Source organism: Lithobates pipiens, unplaced genomic scaffold (genome assembly GCF_037356315.1).
Source record: "Lithobates pipiens isolate NorthernLeopardFrog02 unplaced genomic scaffold, aLitPip1_a1.2 Scaffold_27, whole genome shotgun sequence".
Classification (NCBI taxonomy): domain Eukaryota; kingdom Metazoa; phylum Chordata; class Amphibia; order Anura; family Ranidae; genus Lithobates; species Lithobates pipiens.
The window spans coordinates 143613036-143627733 of NW_027507788.1; the positions used below are offsets into that span (position 1 = coordinate 143613036).

Consider the following 14698-nt stretch of genomic DNA (forward strand, 5'->3'; position numbering starts at 1 on the left):
ATGCATATACATAACAAGTTGTCTGTAATAAGACGCAGCTGATGTATAGACCTGCTATACATCAGCTGCGTCTTATTACAGACAACTTGTTATAAATCAGAATGTAGCAAAATCAAAGTTCAGGCCACCACACAAAGATAGCTTATCGTAGACTATGGATACGAACGTTTCCGTCAAAGTACCAACAACAAAATTGTGGCTCTGAAGTGCTACATCGATATATTGGATAAATACAAAGAATTCTCAGATTTGTAATGGACGAGACAGCATCTGAGCATATAGATATAGCAGATAGCCCAAATAGGGGGGCCTATTGTTGAGGCCCTGGCAGATAATGCTGCAAAGGTGGTAGAAGGTCTACAGCACCTTAAACGCAGCTCAGATGTGTACACCTGTACTCGCAATGTTATTTATTAGACATATTAAGTCAATCTTTATACTTTTGATTCAGCCTTCTAAAACTGTATTATTGGGTAACTTGTAACTGTGTTTATAGGGTGTCGTTTGTATGTTTGCTATATGGTTTTTAATTATGCTGCAATAAAATGTATTTTTGTATGTTTTTTTTATGATTTCTCCTCTTATGTGCCCACAAAGCCCACTTATTTTTTGATTTTCTCAATCCTTATTTACATATTTTGGATGTTGGCTTGGTGAGGGGCCTCCCTTCCCTGATCACGATGTAAACAAAAGCCGGTTATCGGCATTCATTTCCTCATGCTGACAGCATGATGAGACCGATAACTGGCTTGTGTGAAAGGGAAATCTACACTGATAATCAGGGCACTGATTATCAGTGCAGTCCCAACAGTGCTGCCAATCAGTGCCGCCTATCTGTGCTGCCAATGTCCATCAGTACCTGCCCATCAGCACCACCTATCAGTGCAGGAGAAAAATTACCTGTTTGCAAAGTTTTATAACAAACTATGAAAAATAGTTTTTCTGTAGTTTTTTGGTTTATTTAGCAAAAAATAAAACACACAGTGATTAAATACCACCAAAATGCTCTATTTGTGGGGGAAAAAATTCAATAAATTTCATTCATGTATGTGCATCAGCACGTTATGTGCTTGGAATTACCAACCAGCGTTGCAAACACTGCAAGGGGCCTCTAACAGACTTAAGTGTTGTGGCACCAACACAGATTTTGAGCAATGCATTAAAGTGATTGTAACCCTAAAAAATAAATAAAAAAAAAGATTAGATTCCTTTAAAGCATGTTAAACCGGATAGTGCTTGTGTGGTGTCATTTGTCCCTTTCTATTTTGCAATATACCCGGTTGATCCTGCCTGTTCCTGTGTCCCCCTTAGTGCACTGACCACAGTAATCATGGCGGCTAATCCATGATACCGTAGTCGGGTTACTCCTATTTCACCTGTAAAAAGTTACCGATTCCAATTCCTGCCAGGCCCACTACAATAACAAGATGTACTACACCGTGATTTTTAATTCTGCAGCTAAATGTCTTTTTTCACATAGACGATGTGCGGTCATGTGACCATCTGGCTAATGTCAGAGGGGAAACTCAGCCCCTCTTACTGTAGTCCACAGATCGGGGGAAGGAGAGCGGTGGGCGGTTATGTGACCAGAAAAATTAAGGTATTTAGTTGCGGAAAGAAAAAAATAAAAAAAATAAAAACACACACACACTTTTGTGTAGTACATCTTGCTATTGCAGAGGGCCTGGCAAGAATTGGAATACCTGACTTAACCACTTTTAATACCAGATGGGTGTATTACAGCCCTCATTTGGCACATGCAGTGTCTGCACAGTGCCAATTGCAGAACCCGGTGCCCACAAGTCACATCACAGGCCGGCCATGCGCCTTTCTCACAGTGGGACCCGAGGTAGGGCCTCCATGGCTATTCTAAGGAAGGGCGGATCTTGAAAGCTGCAAAGTAAGCTTTTCTAGCTCTGCAGAATCTGGAAAATCTTGACAGAAGAAAATCACTTTGATAAAAATCAAAGAAATGTGTTTGCTTCTCTTTTGGCACTAGTAAGAAACTAAACCATGATGGATGTGAGCAAAGTTATACAGGATGGCTGACACTATTTTTTGCCAGTGTCCAATACTCTTGTAAGCAGCAGTATAAATGCTACTCAGGAGTTTTCTGACCCTGTGTCCCTCAATGAATGATTAGGCAACTATAATCTGTTTTGCGGGTAGATTGATGATATATTTACTACTGGATGCAGACAGCTACAGTAAACGTGTAAGATTATGAAAATATTAAAAATCTGCATAAACAAGTATTAAACCCACATACAAAAGAGCAGAGACTTGGGAACAGAAGCATATCTATATGAAATACGCTCTTACTCACATCAGTTTGACATTGATCACCAACAGCCTGCATGAAAAGGTCTACAAAAACATTTCTTAGTACCTCTCAATATGGGAATAGCTGTCTGAATTACAATAGACAATTTGAGAAGATAGGCCTCTGGAACAACAGTTAATAATGCAGAAAACTATTTTTAAAGATTCCCAATATACGAGCATAGCAGATGCAAATACCTTCTCTCCTTGCCTCTCGCTCTTTACGTCTCTCCTCTGCTCTCCTCTCTCTCTCTTTTGCCTCTCTCTGTTCTTTCTGCTGTTCTCGTATTTTTCTCTCACGCTCTCTATTCCGTTCCAATTGTTCCAATCGATCCCTAAAAAAATAAAATAAAAATGTGAGAAAGGTAACATTACACTGCACTGAGCAGTACCAGAAAATATACAGAAAAAATGCAAACCATATGTAGATCACACAGTGACACTTTGACAAGAGGTTGAAATTGGATAATTTTACAGGTAAATGTTTTACAGTAACTGAAATAATTAAGTCAAATCATCTTTCAGGGTAATACCTTATCTGGGGGTTCTTTAATAAAATAGTCCCCAGGTTAAAGAGTAGTTCTCCTTTAAGTTATTGCTTGCAGAAAACCGTAAAGGAGAACCGCCAACCAGTGATTCTTGGTTATGAGATCAAATGGAAAGTTGTACTGAGGAACTTATGTAGATGTCGTTGCAGATTTCTTTTTTTTTTTTTGGGCAAATTCTAAGGAAAAGTTGTAATACTGATTGAATATCCTCAGTTCTACAAGTAACTGTACTCAACATCAGTATGTAAATCAGGAGTATCAACTAAAATGCAGATTGTTTCTTCTGGGTGCAACTCAAAATACTGAAGACAAAAGACAGCCAGGTAACCATCATTTTCAGAAGAGCAAGAATTGCTGTGTGCAGATTTCCCTCAGTAAAGATGTTCTTTAAGAAAGATAAACATGTTCAATAACCTGTGTCCTTCTGTTGCAAAATGTACAATGTTTTGTTTATTCCTTACGTTGAATCTGTTTTATTAAAGCAGAACTCTGGGTAAAAGCTTTTTTTGCACAGCCTTGCTGCTGATCTCCTACCTTCACCAAATATGCCATCTATCTTCTTCTGAGCTCTGTAGTTCCTCTGTAATAGAATGGTACCTTTCAAATAAAACCGTTTCTTGCCAGTGATTTCCTGGTGGTAAGACCGCTGGCTGCTATGCCTCCTGTACCCTTGGCCAGCGGTCTTGTCACTGCCCACGTGTCAGCAATCAGGAACTTCCACTTTCGTCCACATTTACTGTAGTGGGAGGACAGAACTTGTAGACCCCGATCTGTACTGCCCATTGGCTGTGGCGTCTCCTCCTCCGCCTCCTCTCTTCCCTGTCTCCACTAATTCCCCTCCTAAAGCTGTTCATACCTCCCCCTCTCTCATCCTGCATGTATCTGCAGCTCGGCTCCTGTCATCCACCTCTGCTATACACAGTATAGTACAGATAACCAGGCAGCCTGTCATCTATTCATGCTTTCTCCTGTCACCACTGCCTCTTTTCTCCCTATATCCTCCCCCACGTTTCTCCAGCCTTTATCAATAATTTCCATTCCTCAACTAATCTCCTTTCCCTTACTCCGTTTATAGCCTAGGCCCATCAGATCACACAGTAAAGAATGCAGAGAGACAAAAGTTCCCTGAGCATTTAACTTCATACACGCCAGGCAACATCAGAGGCAGGGAATAAAGGGATCAGTGAGAAGCTGAAAATATGGCACAGCAGTGACATTAGAGCTGAGCAATTTTCTCAAAAAATAAAAAACCGCAACTCAATTGACGATTCGAATAGTTATTTTTATTTTTTTTATGGACACCACAGCGGTCCTGAGGAGCTGCGGGCAGGAGTTTTTAGGTGAGGCCTCGGCTTCGGCCTAGTCTGCAGCGTGCGGCCTCGCAGACTAGGCCGAAGCCATGGCCTTGCCTAATAACTCCTGCCCGCAGCACTGGCACAGTGTCAGCGCCGATCCTGGTGGAAAAAAAAATAAAAATCTAAGAGTCGATTTGCTGAAATTTCTAATCGATTTGACCTCTCAACTCGATTCAAGATTTGAATAGATTTTTTCCCCAGCCCTAAGTGACATTACCAAGAACTGGACATCCCTCCAAAATTGATGAAAAGACGAGAAGAAAACTGGTCAGAGAGGCTGCCAAGAGCCCTACAGCAACATTAAAGGAGCTGCAGGAATGTCTGTAAAATACTGGTTGTATGGTACATATGACAACAATCTTCCCGTATTCTTCATATGTCTGGGCTATGGGGTAGAGTAGCAAGTCGGAAGCCTTTTCTTTCAAAGAAAAAACATCCAAGACTGGCTAAATTTTGCAAAAACACATCTGAAGTCTCCCAAAAGCATGTGGGAAAATGTGTTATGGTCACATGAAACCAAGGTTGAACTTTTTGGCCATAATTTCAAACAATATGTTTGGCGCAAAAACAACACTGCACATCACCAAAGGAACACCATACCCACAGTGAAGCATGGTGGAGGTAGCATCATGTTTCAGGGCTGTTTTTCTTGAGTTGGAACAGGGGCCTTATTAAAAAGGTAGAGGGAATTATGAACAGTTCCAAATACCAGTCAACATCGGCACAAAACATTCAGGCTTCTGCTAGAAAGCTGAATATGAAGAGGAATTTCATCTTTCTGAAGGACAATGGCCCAAAGCATACATCCAAATCAACAAAGGAACGGCTTCATCAGAAGATTAAGTTTTGGAGCCCAGACCTGAATACGATTCAAAATCTGTGGGGTGATCTGAAGAGGGCTGTGCACAGGATATGCCCTCGCAATCTGACAGATTTGGAGTATTTTTGCATAGAAGAGCGGGCAAATATTGCCAAGTCCATGCTGATACTCATACCCAAAAGACTGAGTTCTGAAAAAAAATCAAAAAGGGGCTTCAACAAAGAATTCATTTAAGGGTGTGCACACTTATGCAACCATATTATTTTAGTTTTCCATTTTTACTTCCGTCCACATATATATATTATTATTCAGGATTTATATAGCGCCAGCAATTTACGCAGCGCTTTACAATATAAAAAGCAGACAATACAATAAAATACAAGAGGATTAAGAGGGCCCTGCTCAGAAGAGCTTACAATCTAAAAGGGTGGGGCAGGTGGTACAAAAGGTTATAACTGTCGGGAATGAGCTGATGGAAGTGGTAGGAGATTAGTTAGAGACGTGATAGGCTTCCCTGAATAGATGAGTTTTCAGGGATCGCCTGAAGGTAGCAAGAGTAGGGGATAGCCGGACCAGTGGAGGTAGTGAGTTCCAGAGGATTGGAGAGCCTCTGGAGAAATCCTGGAGACGAGTGTGGGAGGAGACGAGAGAGCTTGAGAGTAGTAGGTCTTGAGAAGAACGGAGGGGGCGATTTGGGCGATATTTGGAGACAACATTGGTGATGTAGCTCGGGGCAGAGTTGTGAATGGCTTTGTATGTTGTGGTTAGTATTTTGAATTTAATTCACTGGGTGATTGGGAGACAGTGTAGGGATTGGAGGAGAGGGTTGGCAGACACAGAGGTTGGTAAGGTGGATAAGTCTGGCAGCAGCATTCATGATAGACTAAAGAGGAGATAGCCTGTGGAGAGGCAGGTCAATGAGAAGGGAGTTGCAATAGTCAAGGCGAGATATACACACACACACACGCAGAACAGTATCTCACAAAAGTAAGTACACGGCTCATTTTTGTAAATATTTTATTATATCTTTTCTTGTGACAACACTGAGGAAATGACACTTTGCTGCAATTTAAAGTAGTGAGTGTACAGCTTGTATAACAGTGTAAATTTTCTGTCCCCTCAAAATAACTCAATACAGTCATTAATGTCTAAACCACTGGCAGCAAAAGTGAGTACACCCCTAAGTGAAAATACCCAAATTGGGCCCAATTAGCCATTTTCCCTCCCCGGTGTCATGTGACTCGCTAGTGTTACAATGTGTCGGGTGTGAATGGGGAGCAGGTGTGTAAAATTTGGTGTTATCGCTCTCACTCTCCCATACTGGTCACTGGAAGGTCAACATGACAAAGAACTCTGAGGATGAGAAAAAAATAAAAATAAATATTGCTCTAGATAAAGATGGCCTATAAGAAGATTGCCAAGACCCTGAAACTGAGCTGCAGCATGGTGGCCAGGACCATACAGCGGTTTAACAGGGCAGGTTCCACTCAAAACAGGCCTCGCCATGGTCGACCAAAGAAGTTGAGTGCATGTGCTCAGCTCCATATCCAGAGGTTGTCTTTGGAAAATAGACGTATGAGTGCTGCCAGCATTGCTGCAGAGATTGAAGGGGTGGGAGGTCAACCTGTCAGTGCTCAGACCATACAACGCACACTGCATCAATTGGTCTGCATGGCTATTGTCCCAGAAGGAAGCCTCTTCTGAAGATGATGCACAAGAAAGCCTGCAGTTTGCGGAAGACAAGCAGATTAAGGACATGGCTTTCTGGAACCATGTCCTGTGGTCTGTTGAGACCAAGATAAACTTATTTGGTTCAGATGGTGTCAAGCATGTGTGGCGGCAACCAGGTGAGGAGCACAAGGACAAGTGTGTCTTGCCTACAGTCAAGCATGGTGGTGGGAGTGTCATGGTCTGGGGCTGCATGAGTGCTGCCGCCACTGGGGAGCTACAGTTCATTGAGGGAACCATGAATGCCAACATGTACTGTGACATACTGAAGCAGAGCATGATCCCCTCCCCTCCCAGGGCAGTATTCCAACATGATAACGACCCCAAACACACCACCAAGAAAACCATTGCCTTGCTAAAGAAGCTGAGGGTAAAGGTGATGGACTGGCCAAGCATGTCAACAAACCTAAACCCTATTGAGCATCTGTGGGGCATCCTTAAAATGGAAGGTGGAGGAGCGCAAGGTCTCTAACATCCACTAGCTCCGTGATGTCATCATAGAGTAGTGGAAGAGGACTTCACTGGCACCCTGTGAAGCTCTGGTGAACTCCATGCCCAAGAGGGATAAGGCTGTTATGGAAAATAACGGTGACCACACAAAATATTGACACTTTGGGCCCAATGTGGACATCATCACTTAGGGGTGTACTCACTTTTGTTGCCCCTGGTTTAGACATTAGTGGCTGTGTGCTGAGTTATTTTGAGGGGACAGCAAATTTACAGTTATACACTTTACATTGTAGTAAAGTGTAATTTCTTCAGTGTTGTCACAAGAAAAGACATAATAAAATATTTACAAAAATGCAAGGGGTGTACTCACTTTTGTGAGATTGTGTGTGTATATATAAAACGTATACATACACACACGTATATGACTGTGTAATTATATATATATATATATATATATATATATATATATATATATATATATATATATATATATATATATATATATATATATATATATAATCATTTCAGATGGTTTTGCCCTTGTAATGTAACCTATAAACTGTACAACTCAGTTGAACAACAAACTGAAATCTTTTAGGTGGAGGGAAGTAAAAATAAAAGTAAAAAAATGAATATGGTTGAATAAGTGTGCACACCCTTACACTATTACTTTGTTGAAGCACCTTTTGATTTTATTACAGCACTCAGTCTTTTTGGGTATGAGTTCATTAGCATGGCACATCTTGACTTGGCAATATTTGCCCACTATTCTTTGCAAAAACATTCCAAATCTGTCAGATTGCGAGGACATCTCATGTGCACAGCCCGCTTCAGATCAAACCACAGATTTTCAAATCGGATTTAGGTCTGGGCCATTCCAAAACTAGAATCTTCTTCTGGTGAAGCAATTCCTTTGTAGATTTGGATGTATGCTTTGGGTCATTCTAATACTGAAAGGTGAAGTTCGCCTTCATGTTCAGCTTTCTAGCAGAAGCCTGAAGGTTTTATGACAATATTGACTGGTATTTGGAACTGGTCATAATTCCCTCTACCCTGACTAAAGCTCCTGTTCCAGCTGAAGAAAAACAGCCCCAAAGCATGATGCAGCCGCCACCATGCTTCACTGTGGGTACAGTGTTCTTTTGGTGATGTGCAGTGTTGTTTTTGGTCCAAACATATGTTTTCGAATTATAGCCAAAAAAGTTCAACCTTGGTTTCCTCAGACCATAACATTTTCTCACCTGCTTTTGGGAGACTTCAGATGCGTTTTTGCAAAATTTAGCCAGGGTTGGATGTTTTTTTTTCATAAAAAAAGGCTTCTGTCTTGCCACTCAACACAATGAGATCCCTCTGGCGAGTTGGAAGCTCTCTGCGGACCATGGCTTTTGCTGTAAGATGCGCTTAGAAAAAGTCAGGAAAGACCTACTAGAACAGCTGAACTTTATTTGGGGTTAATCAGAGGCACTCTAAAAGATTGGCAGGTGTGATTGTTGACAGAGCGCTCCCTGACAGCATGAGACAAGTCAAGACACCCGCATTATACCTAAGCCAATAAATGTGGTAAATTCTTGGCACAAGTTCTCCACCTGAGACAACAAAAGCAAAGTATCCCCCATATCCTCTCCTCTACCAATACTAAACTACATAGAAATTCAGAGATTGTCTCAAAATTTCAAAAATTCTACTCCTCCTTATATAATTTATCCCTTCCCTCAAGCCTTGGCACTCCCCACAAAGCAGGCTTGTCTGGGATGACTAGATACATACAGCATAACGCTTTACCCGAGCTCCCCATTAGTGCTCAAGAAGAACTAGAAACACCAATCACTACCTCAGATTTTATATCCGTAATCAAGAGCCTTAAATTGGGAAAAAGTCCAGGCTCGGACGGGTACATGCCCTGCTGTTATAAGACCTTTGCCCCTCTCCTGGCCCCACTGATGGCACAGGTGTTTGAGGAGATAGATGACACATCCTATGCCACCTCAGTTACTGTAAGCACAAACAGCTGTTATTCGCAAACTGGTTAAAGATCACTGGAGTTGTAGTAACTATAGACCCATTTAACTCATGAATGTGGACCTCAAGTTATTCTCGAAAACAGTGTAGCCCCTTTACTTCCACAAAGTTTATACATAGTGACCAAGTCGGTTTTATTCCTGGCTGTGAGGCTAGGAATAACACGACAAAGACACTTCATTTAATCACATACGCACAGCATAAAAACATCCCCACCTGTCTACTGGCCTGTGACTCAGAGAGACTTTGAGAGGGTAAACTGGTCTTTTCTTCGATTATCCCTACAACAGATAGGACTGGGACCCAAACTATTATCTAAAATTATGTCATTGTATTCCACTCCTTCAGCAAGAGCTTCAGCCAACGGAGAAAAAGCTGAAGTTTTCCTGCTAAATAATGGCACCAGACAAGGTTGCCCCTTGTCTCAATTATTGTTTGCCATATCCATAGAACATTTGGCACAACCCCATATTAGTATTCCCTCTTTCCTACATGAACTTCAGCACTTCAGTTCTCACAGTAATTTCAAACTGAACATTGCCAAAAGCAAAGGTCTGAACATTTCCTTACTGGCCCCTACTTTAACCATGATCGAAAACAACTTCCCTTTTCATTGGCAGTCTAGGGCTGCATTCACACCTGAGCGTAGCGTTTTTGCAGCGTTTTTTACCGCGATTTTCGGCGTATTTGTGCAGGGCAAAAGGTCATCAATGTTAAAAGAAGAAAAATCAGCCCGATTCTCCATTGAGAGTAATGGATTTTTTCCCCTCCAGCGTTTTGTAGCTTCAGGCGTCAAGCTACAAAATGCTCAGGTGTGAATGGGGTCTTAGTCTCTTAAGTACCTAGGGACGGAAATACCACGAGACTTGTGCACCTTGTATCCCCTGAACTTCAGCCCTTTACTGACCAAAATCAGGCGATCCCTAGAATCATGGCACCATCTTAAGATACCATGGTTTGGTCGTATTAATATTTTTAAAATGGATATTCTCCCGAAATTGTTGTACTTATTTCAGGCGCTCCCTGTGACTCTACCAACGGCCTTTCAGAGTCCAAATGGGATGTCATCCACATTCGACTACCTGGCTCTCTGAACTTAGTAAAATGCAATATTGTAAATCCCTACACTTATTTGGCCAGATCCATAGACCTCTTACAGGTGTGTGGTCTCTAGACATCAATTATCCATGATCTACAAGGAGATTCTATCGCAGAAGCATGAAGCGTTACCTACTTATACATGAACATGGTCAGAGGATTAGGGGATAGAGATATCCCAAAGTGATTGGCATACTTCATTTATCATTACTCATAAAACCTCGATCTCCAGCTTTATCCAGGAGAAAAATTATAAGTTAATTTCCTGGTGGTATAGATTGCGCTCTTATCCATCCTTCCGGGCTCAGCTTAATCCCAGAAATGCAACCTTCTCAGGTTCTTCGTGGCAGTGGCGCGACACCCCATAACTACGTTTTGGAAAACTGAGGTGGTTCCCCCTCCTCCATAGCTGGATTGACATAATTAACGACACTATGCTCATGGAGATGCAGTCAAGAGAAAATGACACATGGGACAAGCATCTTCAACTGTGGTATATCTGGATCCATTATTATTCTTCCACTGAGTTTCAGGTAGTCTGTCTAATGAGACTACCTCTCCAGGTAACTCAGAGGTGGAGTATTATTTGTTGCAGTGGGCTACATAACAGGAACACTGCAGTTCAGGTTCGCACCATATCGTTGTTCAGCTGGTAGAATATGCTACCAAAAATGTATCACTGCATTGAATATCTACTCCCCCCCCCCCCCCCCGACCACCTTTTCTTATCTGTATCTACCCCGGTGAACTACAGTGCACACCCTACCCAATTTCATATACAGGTTGTGATTTTATTATTCACGGTTTTCATTATCTATTGTTACGCATGTCACTGTGTGGTATTTGTTTACCACTATCCCCGCCTTCCCTTTTTCTATTTTGTATCCCCCTACTGCTTTTATTTGAAAATGAACTCAAAAAAATATTCAACCTAAATGATGGCAGGTGTGTACTGACTCCTATTTAACATCAGTTTGAATGTGATTGCTTAATTCTGAACATAGCTACATCTCCAGTAATAAGAGGGTGTGCACACTTATGCAACCACATTTTATTTTTATTATTTTTACTTCCCCTCCCGAAAAGATTTTAGTTTGTTTATCAATTGAGTTGTACAGTGTAAAGGTCACATTAAGGGTGGAAAAGTTCTGAAATGATTTATCTTTGTCTGATTTTTGTAGATCACAGAAACCTGACATTTTAACAGGGGTGTGTAGACTTTTTATATCACATATATATTACACACACGCGTGTAGCTTTGGGGTGCACACCCCTATGATTATGGCCACGTGTCTACCGTTCAGTAATGACTAAATAACGTATGAAGGGAAATTTGTTTATCTCCTGTTAGAGCTGGCATGTGAAAATTACAGCCACGGGTAGTAACCGAATACCTAGAGAGGGGAGAATTCAATATTTAATGAAAGTAGACTACATATAATAAACGAAACATTGTGCACATGCATGCTTTACAGTAATACGAATTTCCCCTCACTGTCTGTGTTGTGCTCAGTAGTGTGGCTGCAGAATGAGGGGTGCGATTTATGTTAACGTGGGCTTGTTCACATTTATATGTACAGGCCAAGTGTACCCTCCCACATTCACTCCAATGATTAATGGGAAACGTAGTTTAACCACTTGCCTACCAGCGCATGCCGATGTACGTCGACAGAATGGCACGGGCAGGCAAATGGGCGTACATGTACATCCCTTTAAATTTGCCGCCCTGCCATCGGGAGCGCGCCGGCGGCCCCGCGCTGGTCGGGACCCCCGTGAGTCCGGTCGCGGGACCTGCGGACTCGATCGTCTCACGGAGCGGCCAAATGAAGAAATGCCGTTGTAAACAGCATTTCTCCATTCTGCCTAGCAACTAGTGACACTGATCTCTGCTCCATGTGATTGGAGCAGAGATCAGTGTTCACTAAAATGAAAGCCCAACCCCCCCACAGTTAGTAACACACCCCTAGGAACACTTAACCCCTACACTGCCACCCACTGGTTAACCCCTTCACTGCCAGTGTCATTTACACAGGAATCACTGCATTTATATAGCAGTGATTACTGTATAAATGACAATGGTCCCAAAAATGTGTCAAAAATGTCCGATGGGTCCCCCACAATGTCGCAGTCACAATAAAAAAAATCGCTGATCGCCGCCATTACTAGTAAAAAAAAAAAAATAATAAAAATTTATTAATAAAAATGCTATAAACTAACCCTATTTTGTAAACGCTATAACTTTTGCGCAAACCAATCAATAATCGCTTATTGCGATCTTTTTTACCAAAAATATGTAGAAGAATACGTATCGGCCTAAACTGAGGGAAAAAAATGTTTTTTATATATTTTTGGGGGATATTTATTATAACACAAAAATAAAAAATAATGCGTTTTTTCAAAATTGTCGCTCTATTTTTGTTTATAGAGCAAAAAATAAAAACCGCAGGGGTGATCAAATACCACCAAAAGAAAGCTCTATTTGTGGGAAAAAAAAGGACGTCAATTTTGTTTGGGAGCCACGACGCATGACCGCGCGCAATTGTCAGTTAAAGCGACGCAGTGCCGAATCGCAAAAGAGAGAGAGAGAGAGAGAGAGAGAGAGAGAGAGAGAGAGAGAGAGAGAGAGAGAGAATGATGCAATCACTGGTCTAATAGATCCTCCCTGGCAGAATACATGATGCATTTTTTGAATAAGAGAGCTGACTTCTGAAAAATTTATGAAAACTTTTCTCTTCAATGGATGGTAAGGAATTTCACAAATGTAATATCTGGTTTAGCATTTTGTGTGTGGGGGTGCACTGATGGGGATTTTTTTAGCCAATCCCAGAGTTCTAATTTAAGTTTTAAACAGTTAATAGCATAAACATAAGAATTCTAATCTATTTCCAGAGAATGTATAGGTATACATTAACACCATAGTAATAAGAGGTCAAACATCACAGAGCTATGATAACAAAGGTCCCAATGGGAAAGTGAACATAAAATCTGTATAAAAAAATTAACTCAATAGACCACTAGTCATGTTATGTTGGATATCACGGTAAGTTTAACATTAATACATAGTGGTGCTACAGTAAAAGAAAAACAAAAAACAAAACACCATAGCAATTTTATGTCAAAGCAGCAAAAATAAAAGAATCCAAGGAGGAAAAATGACAGAATGACAGATAGCAGAAAGCAAAATAAGAAGAGGAAGACAGGGAAAGAAGGAAGAAAAAAAAAAGGGGGGGGGGGGGGAGAAATGTAGGGAAAGGGAGGGAGGGGGGAAGCCACCTACTCATGGGAAGTCCCAGGAGAAGCAGTGTCCATTTGTATCTGCTACAAAATAATTCTTGTCCATATCAAAAGCCCAATCGGCTAAAGATGGAGTCAGCGCCAAAATCTAGCAATTAACAGAGTGGGCAACCGTAAGGAAATTACGAATTAAGCTTTTCTTGATTTGTTATAGGAGCCCGGCAACATGGAAAGTATGGATATGCAAGGTTTGTTTGGGAGCTTATCCCAACAAGTTTGTCATATAGGTGTAGTGTTTTATTCAAAAAATTGATAATGCAGACATTGTGCCTCATATGTGCGTCATGGTGTATTGGGCCTGTAAACATCTCAAACGCGTATCTGGTATGGTAGGATAAATTTTATGCAGGGCAGCGACACCACCTAGACACGATTTGGTAATTCCGATCTTGTGCATGAGACATTAAGAGACAGCTTAAAAGGTAAGCGCCAGCGTTTTGCCCCATTCCATATCATCAGGGGATACATTTAGCTCCCATTCCCATTTCAACAGGAATGGTTGTGGATCTGGATAAGAGGCCTGTAACAAAACCTGGCAAATCTGTGATAGCAAGTGTTTAACGCTTATATGTTGTGAGTCAAAAAACAATTAATCTTTAAAACGAGAATAAAAGCTTGTTGCACATATGTTCAGTTCAGAACCTTTAAAGTGTAACTGCACTTTTAAAGCAATTTCACTTACTAGGGGTGCACCATCCGCCCCACCTCCACATCTTATACACACCTGTCCCCGTTCCGCTGAGTCCTTGGCTGGGTAGCCTCCTCATCGCTGCACAACCTATTCTCATATTCTTCTCCACTGAGTCCAGCACATACACGCTGCAATTTCTTTTTAATCCTATGGAGAGTTCGGAGTACAAATAGGACTAAATTGTTGCTGTCTACACCATATACTGGTGAAGCATGGATTTTGTTATGCCACAAAAAATGCAAGTACAATTATGATCCTACTTTTGGTCTGAATGGGTAAAGGACAACTGCCCTTTCTTTAAAAACAATCATGAACCTACCACACTTAATATATCAATAAAATAATTATATATATATATATTTTTTTTTTACCC

At 41.2% G+C, this 14698-nt stretch overlaps 1 protein-coding gene across 1 annotated transcript in view; it reads right to left on the reverse strand.

Annotated features, from left to right (window-relative positions):
* The window catches only part of LOC143934196 (cyclin-dependent kinase 11B-like), a gene marked incomplete in the record, with an annotated part of 108610 nt that overhangs the window by 76150 nt on the left and 17762 nt on the right, over window positions 1–14698 (reverse strand). The window contains 2 exon segments of the mRNA XM_077457597.1: window positions 2521–2657; window positions 14359–14472. Of these exon segments, the coding sequence (XP_077313723.1) occupies window positions 2521–2657; window positions 14359–14472 (251 nt within the window).